Here is a 15,338-nt window from a genome sequence, read left to right as displayed (position 1 = left end):
CACCCTACTGGACCGGACTCATGAAGAACTGAATGACGACTGTATATTCCGCTGGCTTCGCTCCGGCCTGGATATGTATGTATAAATGTTTATGCTACATTGTATTTTGGGTGGAAGCTACAATTTTAAAGATGTATCTCTTTTTGTACCATCTTCTCTTGTCTGGTTATTTCCGCCATGGTAATGAGAGAGCTGTGTAGAAGGCTGGCGTATGTCCTGCACCTAAGAAAGAACACAATCCTAGTGAGCAAACACCCCCTGCTGGACAGAGTGGGGAATCATTTACCTGATTACCAGTCCTCAGGTGCCGTGATTAGGTCAGGCTATGGCACCTGAGGGCAACATTAACTTTGGTCTTGCACTCCGCAAATGGAGGGGCCTCAGTTAGCTTAAGTTTCATTGCATCTGTGAATTCCTCTTTGAAATGTAATTAATTCATTAACTATTTAACTGCAATTACAGAGAGCTTTTCTAGGCACTCAAAGCACTTTACTTAGATGTTGGGAAGCCACTTCAACTAGCACACCTGGATGATGCGATGTCAGTCTGCCCACCACACATGAGCTATTAGGAGGTGAATGGGTGAGAGAGAGAGTAATTAGGGGCCAGAATGGACAAGGCGGTGGTGGGCAATTTAGCCAGGGCATCAGGAAACATGTACTCTTTTTTTCAACAGATGCCCATGGATCTTTTATGACCACAGACAGTCAGGACCTTAGTTTCAGTCCATCTTCTTTTCCACTGTGCCCAGCCAATCTACAACCTGTGCCAGAACACCTTAATTAAGTTTTCTATGTGGCATCTCCTTATGGCATTATCCAGTCACATGCTCACAATGTCCAAAGCACATGCCTTTTTCGCAAACATATTGTTAAATATTACTGAAAAATCAGAGTAGTGCACAAACAGGAAGCGTGTTCCAATAGTATGGAGCCGTTGAATTAAGGACATGACTCTCTGCTGATGAATTAAGGGGGGAAACACCTGAGCCTGTCTGAATGTGCTTCCCGTGCTCTACTCTGATTTACTCACCAAACCAGCTTGACAGTGTGAAGGAACAACTCTCACTTGGCAAACATCTCCTGTCCTTACTACTGTGTTTAACAGGCCGTCATTGGTCCAATTCTCCATCTCCCACACCACTACAAAATGATTTCCTCCTTACTGTCCCTCCTTTGAGCTTATCGGTCTAAAAACAGCAGCCTTTACATCCCAGCAGGGCCCCATTGATTCCAGACCAGGTCCCTTCCTAAGTGTTTAGAATTCTTTAAGATCCTATTTTGTTTTGTATGTCTGATGTTCTTGCAAGCAATTATTTTTTTAGCATTGTAAATATTTTATTATTATTCTGTTGCCATTTTGTTTGTCTTTTTTTTGTGGATGCTGTAATCTGCAATGGGTGCTGCTGTTTGCTGTAATTTGCATAGGCACCACCATATTGCTTATAGCAACATCTTTCATTGTTAGAATTGTTGGATTTCTTAGTCATGTTGTACTGATAGTTTGAGATCCGTGCTGTCCTCACACTACTCCAACCATCAGAACTTTGAAACAATTAAGGGATGATGTCAGTGAAGCAGATAGATAGATAGATAGATAGATAGATAGATAGATAGATAGATAGATAGATAGATAGATAGATAGATAGATAGATAGATAGATAGATAGATAGATAGATAGATAGATAGATAGATAGGTTGTAGTACGACTATCTGTCTATCTATCTACTTGTGGTAGTATGTCACTACTAAAGATGCCATATAAAATATACTTTGCCTGCTTTGGAAGTAAGTGGCGTGGAGCAGTGCTGAGCTCTGATACCTAGCAGTTCCAGGGCCCACTGATTGTCCTTTTCCACCCACACTTAATTATTCCATTAGTTGAGTATGCTCTGCGATGGGCCAGCATCCAGTGCAGGGCTGGTGCTCCACTTGCACCCAGTGCTACCGGGATATTCTCGGCTTCTCCAGAAGCCTAGTGCTGTTTGCCTGCCAGCATACGAACTGTTGATGTTGATTCCCTATTTTGGGGCACTTAGCTGACCCGATTCTACGCCCTGTACGCACATCTCACCCCAGACCTCCAGCACCTCCGACATCTTTCAAGTCTCCCATAGTTTAGGGCTGCGACCGAAATTCAGATTTTGTTTATTGTGACCAGATGCCAAAATTTATCTTCAAGGTTTCTAATTTTAAAGGGAGAGGACCTCTCGTTTTCGATTTTTATCGCAGTTTCTAGCCAGATTGCTCCATAACTCCGCGTTAACGTTAACTTGTCGACACCCACAACATAGGCAAAAATGTCTCGTTTCTATGTATTCAAAATAAATGTCATTCCAGATAAAACTTATTTAAACATTTTTTGCTTCAAATCAGCATTGCAGCCCCAATACTTAAGAGCACGTCGCAGTCTGTTATTCCGCTCTGGCAGCTCAAGTGGACCTAACTTTGCTCGATGCTTAAGAAACGATTTGCCATTCGCGAATTAATTCTAATAATACAATTTAAAAGGAAGCAGATGGCTCAATAAACAATGCCTTCCCGTTCTACATTCTTTCCGGTTGTGTCGGAATGTTTATAGCGGGATCGCACGCATTTTCGCTCAAAGCACTAAACTGTATATAAACATAGAAGTAAAGTAAACGTTAGAGTAAATCATGTCAAGTTTAAAGTGAAATGTCACTTTTATTCATAAAAAGTATTAATGGAAATCAAAAGGTATAAAGTACAGCGGGTATTTAAAGGCACAGATGCCCCAAAGTAACCGAGCCCCGCGGGACGCGCAGTCTTACCAAAGCCTCCGTCAGCTCGTCCTTCCGCTCCAGCACCGCCGACAGGGCGGTCAAACAGACGGCGGAGAGCAGGAGCAGCCGCACAGACCGCATATCTTCTTCGGAGCCGCGGAGAACACTGGGCACAAATCCAAGAGGAATTCGGATGAAGAGGCGGGAAATAATGCAAGTTGTCGGTGGCTCTCTGATTTTATACGCGATACACACGCCGCCCCCCTGCCAGCCCCGCGGTCGGTGATCTGTCCCTGAGGCATGCCTTGATCGGCGCCGTGCGTAATCATGTCCCCGTTCACCACTTTTTGTCGCCTAGCCTGTTGATTTCCTTGTCCCGTTATTATTTTCCTTGTCCCTTTCTTGTCGTCATTTGATTTTACTGCTGGCTTTCTCTTTCTCACCAGCTGCCCTGTCTTTCGTTTCTCCGGCCATTCACCATCAAACAAGCGTAACCCGATACGCCGACATGAACGGGGTGCCGGTCCATCGACAGGAGTCGACAATGAGCTTAACACGTTTAAGTCTTCAAACATTGTAAACAAAAGAGAGGCATGTGTAGAAAAGTCTACAGGAACATGGGTAGAACACGAAGACTGCTGTGGCCGAAGTAAACGGCTGTGATGCGGCATTGCTAGGGACCCAATATCCAGCTCGCCTCTGCTACTTCACTTTCTCGCCACAAACGCCGTTTTCTTTATCTTGTCCCCTCCTATTCTGTCCCTTACCCTGCTTTCCATAATTCCACTTTTATTCTCGTGCCCACCACTCAGTTTTTCAAGTCTCTATTCACACAGTAACGACTCTGTGTTTACCTTTATGGTGTTATGACCAGGATGGCCCCTTCATGGCCATTCTCTTTTCCTTTTCATTCCCTTTCCTTCCTTGGACCCACTGCATTTTCATATCGGGCCACATAGTGACTTTTCCCTTTTTTGCCACTTGAATGCTTATTTCCATTCTATATAATTTATGTGCCTACACCTTATTTATCCAGCCTTTGTTTGTACCCACATTCTATTCATGCCCCTACCTGCCCGCACATATCACCATTTTTCTGTCCCTCTTATTCTACTCCACCATCTGTTTGCAGCCATTCATGTTTTTCTTGACCATTGTTTCTAGTTGCCTATTCCCTTTTCCCCTGCCGGTCCACACAATGCCCATTTAATTTTCTTTCCCCACATTTTGACCAGTCCCTTTCGGCATCTCCTATTATTGTGGACTGTGCTATCATTTAAAATTAAAATCTCTGCTTCCTTTTGTACTCCATGACTCTTGGCTTTAGACTTTTGCCACTCTTCTGCTGGCACTGGCTCTTCATTCCTTCTGGTCCTCAAACCAGCTACTAAAATGGGCCTAATTTCGGAGACAAAGGGGGCAAACCACAGATTAGTACTGCAAATCGCCAAACATCTGGGGCCAGCAGCTTTTATTGCTACCATGCTAGAAGAACTAAAGGGTCCTCATGGGCAGCGGTGGCCTGACCAGATGTCTCTTGTGGTTTTGGGAACGAATGAAAAAGGAAGTCCAGTACTGACTTGTCCAGAAATGGCTGCCACAAGTCGCTCTTTCCTTTGAGCATCACGCACAGATGTATATATTTTTAATATAGCACCTTTCATGGTGAGCATCCTCATCTGCCAATGCATTATTCCACCAAACTGAGCCTCACAAATAGCACACAAGGACTATAATTACAAGTCTACACGTTCCACAAGAAAGCTCACAGTTTAGCATATGGTGCACTAGCAGATGGCAATCAAAAAACCAAAATGTATTGTAAGTGGTCAGTAAAATGGAGAATGAAGACCTCTGTGGGTCTGAAAGCAGCTAAGTGAACAGCTGCACTCCAGGAGCGGAAGAGTATTCTGATTCACTTTGGCCGGCCACGTCATAGCTCGGCTTCCTTCCCTAATTTTGTAGCTGCATGCCAGAAACGTGGAATGAGATGAAGCAGAATCCAGCACCTCCGTGTCTCATCTCCAGTGGCTGTCTACGTTAACAAGGAGAATATCACACTGTTGCCACCATCCACCTATCTGGCACAGGAACACAGAAGTAGGTAAGCCCTGGAGTTGATGGAGAGCCCAGCTCATGGTGCCAGCTTTCAGTTCAGCCTTTGGCTCCTACAGTCCTTCAAGGATATAAAGATGACAGATGAAGCTGGCTGTAAGGACCACAGCAACTGACAGCCTTCAATTTGGAAGGTTAGATGCACTTTAAAACTAAAACATAGCACGACACCGTCAAACCAGCTTAGTCCGCTTCAGAGCCATGGGGTTAGGGGTCTGGCCACAACAGCACTTGATACACCAGTCCATTACAGGCCCACTCACTGATATGCCTTAACACGGTCAAATAACTTGCATGTCTTAAATCTCACGTTGTTTTGGATGAACAGCATAAATTCTCAGTGAGTCTCGCTATGAGTGAACACCAAGAAGCCCTGTGGCCTGCATGGTTGGGTCTCCTGGTTCTTTTTGGGTCAGTTTAATGGGGAGTTAATTGTTAAAGGACATTTTATCAAGCAGTTCATTGAACAGGTGACTTCCAGGACTCGCTAGAATTGCCCTCTGGCTCACGGCACTGCCCTCTTTCTACATTTCTATGTGTTTCAGCTCCTAATTGCTGTTTACTACACAGTCCGTCCTGTTTAGTCAGCAGGGGGGCGTAGCTGGGCACCCCCCGCACTCTGACATGAACACATACCATAAGTGCAGTTCTCTAACAAATGACTATCATCTGGAAGAAAAACATCACATCTGTGCTGCATATCTCTTGGAGGTAGGGGGAGGAATGGGGGGGGGGGGGGGGTAAGGAAAACTGCCAGGATGGAGATACAAAACACAGGGAATTGCATAGAAAGGCCTCAGAATGGCGCTGTCTGTATGAGGTGCACTGGCACTTCACAAGACTTGAAGATTCAGCCCGCATAAAGACAGCCTGGGGACAGACACTTGGGGTAAGAACAATGAAAGTTAAACTCTGAGTCTGAAGAGGGGGGGTGCTCTAGAAAAGTGATGGGGCTTTTTTATTTTCTTTTTTGTCTAATATAAAAAGAAAAATAAGTTAAACAACCCAACCCACACTAATCCAGCCTGGGCAAAGGGAAGATATCATGGAATAAAATAACCCACTCGTCAGAGAAAAGTAAAGTAAAGGGATCACGAAGGAACTGCACCAGTAAAAGAAAAAAGGCACAGCAAACAGGATCAGAGGGCTGAAGCAAACAACTGAGCAAAAGTAGTCCACCATTAATCTAAAATGCTGGAGGCGCTATTAATCTGTGATGCAAATCATTCAAGATGGATTAAATTATAAAAGAAGGGCAGCCAGCTGTCTATACTAGCACACTCAGGAACCTTCCAGTGGGAGGAAAGAATGAATTTGGCTGCCAAAGTTCTGAGGCAGAATATTTTTTGTTGTGGAAACATAAAGGATTGTAAAAGAAGGAAGATATGAGGTAATAGTGTAATATTTAAAGAAAGAAAAGAAAATAACAAGTGACATATGCAGGACCGAGAGAAAAGGCCACGTGGAGAAAAGTTGCAGACCTGTCAAAGGGGCATATTTGACAAAGAGGATCAGGGTGAGGCCCATCAAGTGGCGTTTATGAGGAGCAGGATAAAGTCATTGCAGAACTCTGGTAGTTGGGGTTTCTAGAGCAATATTTGGCATTAGAGGACATCAGTGTCCCCATGAGGGGTGAAAAGAGAGAGGAGAAAGGTCTCTGAACCAAATAGGAATCAAGGAGAGAGGTTTATAAGATGCTTTACATAGTTTCTATGGAATAGACAATCATCATTTTGGGACTGCAGGCACTATATTAAAAGCAAGCTGCCATCTGCCTTATTTACAAGATTTTACCAGGATAGACTGTGATGAGCCTTTAATTAACTCTCCGGGATATCTTACACAGAGCAGTGTTGTGAAATCCTGTGAAGAACAACACAATGAGACACAAATTCAACCCTAGGGGTTTTGTATATCTTCTTTTTTATGTAATCTAAGTCTAGGCATATTATTTTTCATTGTTGTCTAAGTGCATAACTCATATCATAATCTAAGGATTGAATGATCAAATAGTCTATAAGAACTGTAGATACAGCAGATAGTAAAAGTACTCTTGATAAGATAAAGTGCTTTACAAATATTTTTATGGTTAAAGCTTTTCGGCAGAGCTATCCCTCAGCAGAGTAATTCGCCAATTGTATGTGTGTAGTATCACAAGGTCTGGAGGTCCATGTGGGCCTTTTTGCATAAAGAGCAGATCAGCAGAGGGTGAGAAACGAGACATTAGAAGGAGACTCCATCAGCCTGGAAATCAAAGACATCGTCCATGCATCAGCCCAACTGTTGAAACAAAAAGGGGCCAAGTGACAATCCTCCTCTATCACAAACGTTACCTCTATCTTAACAGAAATAATTATTTTAAGCATTTAGTCCATTTGTTATTACTCTTTTTTAATTGATACTGCTTTGCTTTTAAATTTATATACTTTTTCTGTACTCCTTGAGTGACAGAAGTAGTAAAGTAGATACAGATCACCTGGTGTGGAGGGATCACCACTTTCATTCTCACTAGATTAGCCCACTGTCAGGGGACGCCTCCAATAGAGGACAGCCCAATAGGAGTATCATGTCATTGATTGATTAATTGTCATTAACCAAGGTGGGTCGAAGTTAACCATGTGTCTAAGTTATTCTTAGAGACCATGATATGGTATCTCAGCCTTTAGGCCTAGGTTATATCCAGTGTCACACACGTGCACATGGGAGGCAGCTAAAAGGTTCGAATGAAGGTAATTCCACGCCAGACCAGGAGGTGGTGGAGTGTGCTAATCCTTTCTCTCTTTCCACTGCAGACCAGTTAAGTGAAATTCTGCCTGGCCCCGACGATGCCATTTCCGGTCACTTCTGGCCCCGGCCCTGACAACATCGCTTCCTCAACCTTCCTTTAAAACCACCATCTGTGCCTCAGCTGAGTCAGTTCTGTTTTGGGCTCCAATCCGTACACAATTGTGCAATCAATTTACCATTTTGCAGATGGGTTCAAGTATACGGGAGGTTGCCCCAAACCTTTTTGTGGCTCTTTGTCTATTTTTTCACACCAGATACACCTGTGTGTTGTTCTTACAAAAGCCTGTGAAGAAAAAAACCTATGTGGAGTACTGAGTAGGCATCATTCATAATCGGTCCTTATGTGTGTGTTACAGTTAAGTGTGCTGGAGTAGGCCAATCCATAATGACCTTGGTGAGTCTCATTCACCCCACAATAATACGATAGCAAAGAACAGAAGGTGGAAGCAGCCTTATTTTTTCGTAGGAAAGAAAGAACAAGACAGAGAGTACAGACGGGGAGTTGGTAGAAGGGCAGTTAGTGAGATCCACAAGTTCTGAGCACTGATCTAAGATATGGGAAGAAAAATAACGTCATGCTAGGAAAATTTAAAAGTGCAACATCAGGAGAACTGAGCTGTCTAACAGATATACCAGGTACCCCGACCCCACACATACTGCCCAAACAGGAACACACAGGGCCGGCCATCTTCACTGCATGTGACAAGACTGCAGTTGAGATTAAAAGCTCTATAAAATGAAATATAGCAGGGAGCTTACCAGAACGTTAGTGAAAATCCTGGGTTCAAGACATACTGTAAACTTTAGAAATAGCAGAAGCAACTTGTCCATTGGGTAGATTTGGACCAATCACTTTGGAGCACAACCTCACAAGTACTACATGGTGGCTGAATAAATTAGATTTATGGGTACTGGGGCTAAATAGAGATCCTGCATAAGGTTGATGGGCTCACTCTCCATGACAGGGTTGAGAAAAACAATAATTTAGGAGCATCTTGAAGAATATCTGCTGTTCCTCCAAATCTATAGGAGTCAACTGAGATGGTCTGAGCATCTATTTAGGCCCTCCTGGAAGAGAGGGAGATGCAAGCAACCTGTCTTTGAAATTCTGAGGAGCCTGAGACTGTTACTGGGGTTAAGGAGGTATGGTCAGATCATCTCTGTATGTTGCCACTTCAAAGTACACAGAAAAGGGGATGTAAAGGAGAATAAGTAGGCAAGATTCATCCACTGTATGTTCTTGTAGTCAAAAGAAAAGAGAATTAGGATATTTGGGCAATTTTATGAAAGGAAGCCAAAGGCAGTGTATGTCCCCTGCTTACAAGCTGCTCGTGTAGCCTATGAGTGGCAGGATCAGTCTGCTAAATGGTCTTTTTCTTTAGAGCACAGTTGATGGAAACCCTATGCCAATTCATAAATCTGACTCCCAAGACCTGGACTTTGTGATACATTGCTTCATACCTGAGTAGAGTGGAAATGTATAATTAGGACCCACTATAACTTCAACATTTTTATAAGTTTTACTGATATTATCTTCTGCGGTGGGTTGGCACCCTGCCCGGGATTGGTTCCTGCCTTATGCCCTGTGGTGGCTGAGATTGGCTCCAGCAGACCCCTGTGACCCTGTGTTCGGATTCAGCGGGTTGGACAATGGATGGATGGATGATATTATCTTACTGATCAAAAAGCTTAGTACTGGGTCAGAGTAGTTGGGATCTTAAATTAGCCTGCTACAGACTAATAGATATTCTGCACCATCACATTTTTATATTTGCAAATTATAAATAACCATTAACAGATACCTGTATTTGTCCTGAAAATACATGGGGGTGGGGGTTGGGGGTATAAACTTCAGTTGCCTTGAATGCCATGCATTTGAGAATGTATCCCTTTAGTTGTGAAGTGATTGTTTCAGCATGTTGGCAAAGGAGCTGCTTCTCCATTATAATGTATACGGTCACAATCAGTGCTTTGCTTTGGGGGGGTCCCCTTGTATATATAAAAGATTCCTTTTGAACTTGAAGGGGGTGTCACTAAAATTACTAGGAGATGGCAGCATGTTATAAGTATAATAGTACTATACTAAAATAATAGTGTAGTAGAATAGAAAGAGCAAGAAGTTGTGAGAACTTCCGGCTGACACTGCAGACATGCTCAAAAATACTGGTACTCCAGACAGTGATATGTGGAAGCACCAATCACAATAAATGAAGCTATGCATGTTCTGTTTATCATGGTTCATGTGACACATGCTATTAATAATTTTACTGTACTCTGCACACGTAAATGCTCAATTTACTACTCAGAGGGAAACATCTTCAGACCGCAGAGTTCTCATTGTAGTAAAAGGTGCTGTTTTTCTCTTTTTATGTGCATTAACAGATGATACTGCGATTGGCATGTCTGTCTGTCGACATACTGTAAGAACATTTGAACAAATGTAATTAGAACAGGTCATTCCGTGTTGAATGGTGTCACGTTATGGTTTAAGAAAATGTGTTATAACAGTTCAATTATCATTGAGATATCTCAAATAAACTGTATACTGTACTTGAACAAATGACACATGAAACTGCCATGGTGTATTCATTTTCATAATCTAAATAAAAATGCAGATTTGTCACATGGAAAAAGTAAGTACACTCCTACATTTATCACTATTTCAAATCCACAAAATTAGACTCAGGTGTTCTTTAGTATAGGGGCCCCCAACTCCGGTCCTGGAGGACCACAGAGGCTGCAGGTTTTCATTCTGACCCTTTTCTTAATTAGTGACCTGTTTTAGCTGCTAGTTAACTTTTTTGGAATTAATTTTAATTGACTTGTATTTTTAAGATTTGCCCCCCTGAATTTCTTCATCGTTCCTCTGAATTCGGCCAGAGTTGGGGACCCCTGCTTTAGTATATAGTAGCGGTGGCCAGCTCCGATCCTGGAGAGCCACAGTGGCTACAGGTTTTCATTAGTGACTAGTTGCTGCTCCTAATTAAATTGCTATTTAAGACTAAGACCCTTCAAATCAGGGTTGAGCTACGTTGATCCTGGAGGGCCACAGTGTTTTCAAGTTTTTGTTCCACCCCAGTTTGCTTCATGAGAAATCGCTCATTGCTGATGACGCACGAGTGGTTCATTTTAGTTGTGTCGCTTGTTAAGATTTTTAACCCTTAATTTATTATTTCAGGCTTAAACAGCTGCGTTCATTGTTTAACTGCTCCTTATTAGCAATAAGATGCAAGTGACAAAGGAAACCAGCAGTCCTTCATCTAGCGTGTCTCCATTTCCACAGTGTGTGTTCATCATTCACTATTTGGTTTAATTAAGCACTCAGAATGAATCTGAAGAAAAAGTGAAGATCTGAAAACTACTCCTCCATTTTAGGCTTCAAATCACTTGGATGACACATGTATCATTAGAAAGGAAAAAAAAATCTCTGATTTAAGAATGAACTGACATGGTAGAGTTAAAACACTAACAAGCCATGAAAGTTACACTTACATTTCTTTGCTTGGCAGACACTTTTATATAAAGTGACTTACAAAAGAGGAAACATAATCGAGTAACATTAGGATAGGCCTGTTTGTTCGGCAAGTGTAATAGGACGGGTAACAAAAGTTGATTGCCACAAGTGCAAAGATGTAATAACTCATACATTTACAATTATAGATTTCAATCACTAAAATTAAATAAGATCTGTTAGTGGTGAGGATTGGCTTCTAATTAAGCAACTTGGGTTGAACCAAAAGTCGGCAGCCATTGCAGCTCTGCAGGGATGGTGTTGGCCACCCCTGGTATATGCCAATGATTAGAACCTGCTTAGAGAGTACTCCGGTGGAAGCTATCTTATTTAAACTGCAGATATCTAGGGTTTTTTATTCTCTTTGCTATTGACACGTGTGGCATCATCAATCAAAGATTAAAAGAGCGCTACACGGTCCTCAGAGAGAAGGCATGGGTGCATCTGAGTCTGGCAAGGGATTTAAAAGATCACTAAATGATTTTAAATTAATCATTCCACCATAAGGAAAATTATCTATAAGTAGTGTAGACTTCAATTGACTGCTAATTTGCCCAGGACTGGCTGGTCTAGTAACTTCAGCCCAAGAGATGACCATATGTTTCTAAAAGAAGTCTCTAAGTACTCCAAAATTTCATTGCAGGATCTGCAGGTAACTCTTGCAAAAGTTGGTGTCAAAATGCACGCATCTACAATAAGAAAGAGCTTGCACAAATTTGACCTGCATACAAGGTGTGCCAAGAAAAAGTCTTTACAGTCCAAAAGAATATTAGAGCTTGACTACAGTCTGCCATTGAACATACAGTACAGGAAAAGACCAGGCCTTCCGAAATAAGGTGCTCCGGACGGATGAATCATAGATAAGAGTTGTATGAGCACAGTAACAGCAGACATGTTTGCTACAAACTGAAGAGAGTATTTTGGTAGACCAATTGTGAAACATGGTGGTGGAAATGTTAGGGGTATGGGCAGCTTGCAGTCATAGAGTAATCTATGAATTCTACATCATATCAAAGTGTGCTTGAGGGGAACGTGAGACCATCTGTCTGAAAGTTGCAGTTAAACCAGAAATGTACCTTGCAACATGATAAAGATTGAAAGCAGACGAGCAAATCCACCAAGGAATGGCTCAAAAAGAAGAATTGCAGGGTTATGGACTTGGCCTAGTGAAAGCTTGGATTTGAATCCCACTGAAATTTTGTGGGGGATTTGAAATGAGCAGAACATGTAGGAAAACCCAGACATTTTGCAACTGAAAGCATTTTGCATTAATGAGAGGTCAAACATTTTACAGAGGTGACGTCAGAGATTGGCGAGTTGTTATGCAATACGCCTACAAGAAGTAATTTCTGCTAAATGGGGGCAATACCCAGCTTCTGAGGCCACAGCTGTACTTTCTTCTTCCCCACATCTATTGATATTTTTATTGAATACATTTCCTTGTGTTTTTTGTTTGCCATGTATATCACCCTTATCTGTAAGCACAATCTGCATGAAGATCTACTGTTTTCCTATTCAAGTGTGTTGAAAAAGTCAATGATTTCCAGGGGTTTTACTTACTTTTCACGTGACTGTATATAGCACCTTTCCCATGCTACCACTATAAAAGTCCAACTTTCTTCTGAAAAAAGGGACTTTGACACGAATTTTTAAGTGTGTTTATCAAGTGTTACTTATATATTTATTTTCTACTGCAATCCTATCAACTTTCTTTCTAAAGGACACTGGAATAAAACAACACTTGTTTGATCCGAGCCTCCTCAACATTTGACTGCAACTGGCACTTTCTAAAAAGGTTATTGTTACATGAGTTCACATGTGCCTGAATCTGCAGAAATCTGTTACATGAGAGGCAGGGGTGGTAACCACCAGCCAAACTTCTTAAGAGAGCCACAATGGTTCATACTTTGTTTTCCACATTTTTTGAGAATGTCTAGTTGTCTTCATATAAACTGCTCAAAAAATCTAAAGGAAAAAAATCCTGCTGGATATCTATACTGATATGAACTGGGTAATGTGTTAGGAACAAAAGGATGCCATATCATTTGATGGAAATGTAAATTATCAACCTACAGAGGGCTGAATTCAAAGACACCCCGAAAATCAAAGTGTAAAAATGATGCAGCAGGCTAGTCCACTTTGCTGAAATTTCATTGCAGCAACTCAAAATCGTACTCAGTACTTTGTATGGCCCCCACGTGCTTGTATGCATGCCTGACAATATTGGGGTTCATGCTCCTAATGAGAAGATGGATAGTGTCCTGGGGGATTTCCTCCCAGATCTGGACCAGGACATCACTGAGCACCTGGATAGTCTGAGGTGCAACCTGGCGGCATCGGATGGACCGAAACATAATGTCCCAGAGGTGTTCTATTGGATTTAGGTCAGGTGAGCATGGGGACAGTCAATGGTATCAATTTCTTCATCTTTCTGGAACTGCCTGCATACTCTCACCATATGAGGCCGGGCATTGTCGTGCAATAGGAGGCACAGGCAGCATAACGTTCTCCACGGCTTCTCCAGACCCTTTCATGTCTGCCACGTGCTCAGGGTGAACCTGCTCACTTCTGTGAAAAGCACAGGGTGCCAGTGGTGGACCTGCCAATTCTGGTATTCTATGGCAAATGCCAATCAAGCTTCACGGTGTCGGGCAGTGAGCACAGGGCCCACTAGAGGACGTTAGGCCCTCGGGTCACCCTCATGAAGTCTGTTTCTGATTGTTTGGTCTGAGACATTCACACCAGTGGCCTGCTGGAGGTCACTTTGTAGGGCTCTGGCAGTGCTCATCCTGTTCCTCCTTGCAAAAAGGAGAAGATATCGGTCCTGCTGATGGGTTAAGGACCTTCTATGGCCCCGTCCAGCTCTCCTACAGTAACTGCCTGTCTCCTGGAATCTCCTCAATGTCCTTGAGACTGTGGTGGGAGACACAGCAAACATTCTGGCAATGGCACATATTAATGTGCCATCCTAGAGAAGTTGGACTACCTGTGTAACCTCTGTTAGGGTCCAGGTATCGCCTCATGCTACCAGTAGTGACACTGACCGTAGCCAAATGCAAAACTAGTGAAAAAACAGAAAAGATGAGGAGGGAAAAATGTCAGTGTCCTCCACCTGTTAAACCATTCCTGTTTTGGGGGTCATCTCATTGTTGCCCCTCTAGTGTACCTGTTGTTAATTTCATTAACACCAAAGCAGCTGAAACTGATTAACAACCCCCTCTGCTAATTAACTGACCAGATCAATAGCCCAGAAGTTTCATTGACTTGATGCTATAACTCTGATGAAAAAGTGTTCCTTTCATTTTTTTTGAGCAGTATATTTTAGGAGCTACTGTAGATGTTTGTTGCTGCCAGGGTCCAGGAACTCAGAAAATGAGGACTATAGAATTAAACATCTGAATCTGTGACATCACTGAGAGCAGAAGTTGTTTGCTGGTCTCACAAACAAAACCCACATGAGTCACTTGTGGAAAAAATTAGGATAACTGGTCTCTTAGTAGCAGCACATGCAAATTATCTGTAGCCATTAATCTCCTGCTGCTGTAGAATCTTGGCATTCTACTGATGGCTTGCAGGCGATTGTAAGAATGTAGTAAGTTGTCGGGAGCTCTTTTCACAGAAGAGATAGTGGGCTGTATAGACTCATGCCTATCAAAGGTGGGCATGCTTATTGCTCCCTGCCATATCTCTTTCAAGCCGAAGAATTCAAAGTTAAACATTTGTTTATATTTATGAAGCATGCAGGAGGCACAACTGCATGATCCCAGATACTTTATTATCCAGAATGCACAATTTCACAGGTATACAGGTTGGAGGAACAGGTGAAGGGGAAAATGTTATTGTGTTTTCTTCAGTTTCTATACTTTATGATTAGCTCACAGCTTGACACAGACTATAATGCCCTCATTTGCCACAGTCGTTCAAATGGGAATGCTATTGTAATTGAATGTTAAATGTGTTGTTGTTATTCACTGCATTAAGGGTCTTAAGTTAGATACACATTTTCATCTTTGTACAGGACATCGTGAATCACAGCTCCTCTTTTTACAGGACTCAGTGATTCACAGCTCATTTTTCTACAGGGCTTAGTGATTCACTGCCCGTCTTTATATTGGATCATCCTGTACCAAACAGTTGTCTGTTCTGAGTAGGTCCAAACTGGTTCTAGTTGTGAGTTAGGTG

The 15,338-nt window shown here is 42.3% G+C and overlaps 1 protein-coding gene across 1 annotated transcript in view; it reads right to left on the bottom strand.

Moving 5' to 3' along the window:
* The window catches only part of mmp19 (matrix metallopeptidase 19), a 29,224-nt gene extending 26,255 nt beyond the window's left edge, over positions 1-2,969 (bottom strand). Inside the window, exon 1 of the mRNA XM_028798065.2 lies at positions 2,792-2,969. Within this exon, the coding sequence (XP_028653898.1) occupies positions 2,792-2,884 (93 nt within the window). The 5' untranslated portion in view covers positions 2,885-2,969. The remainder of the gene's footprint in view (positions 1-2,791) is intronic.
* Between the last annotated feature and the right edge of the window lie 12,369 nt (positions 2,970-15,338).

Source organism: Erpetoichthys calabaricus, chromosome 3, assembly GCF_900747795.2.
Source record: "Erpetoichthys calabaricus chromosome 3, fErpCal1.3, whole genome shotgun sequence".
Taxonomy (NCBI): domain Eukaryota; kingdom Metazoa; phylum Chordata; class Cladistia; order Polypteriformes; family Polypteridae; genus Erpetoichthys; species Erpetoichthys calabaricus.
Note: the sequence above shows the minus strand (reverse complement) of the source record. Positions and strands in the feature narration are given on the sequence as shown.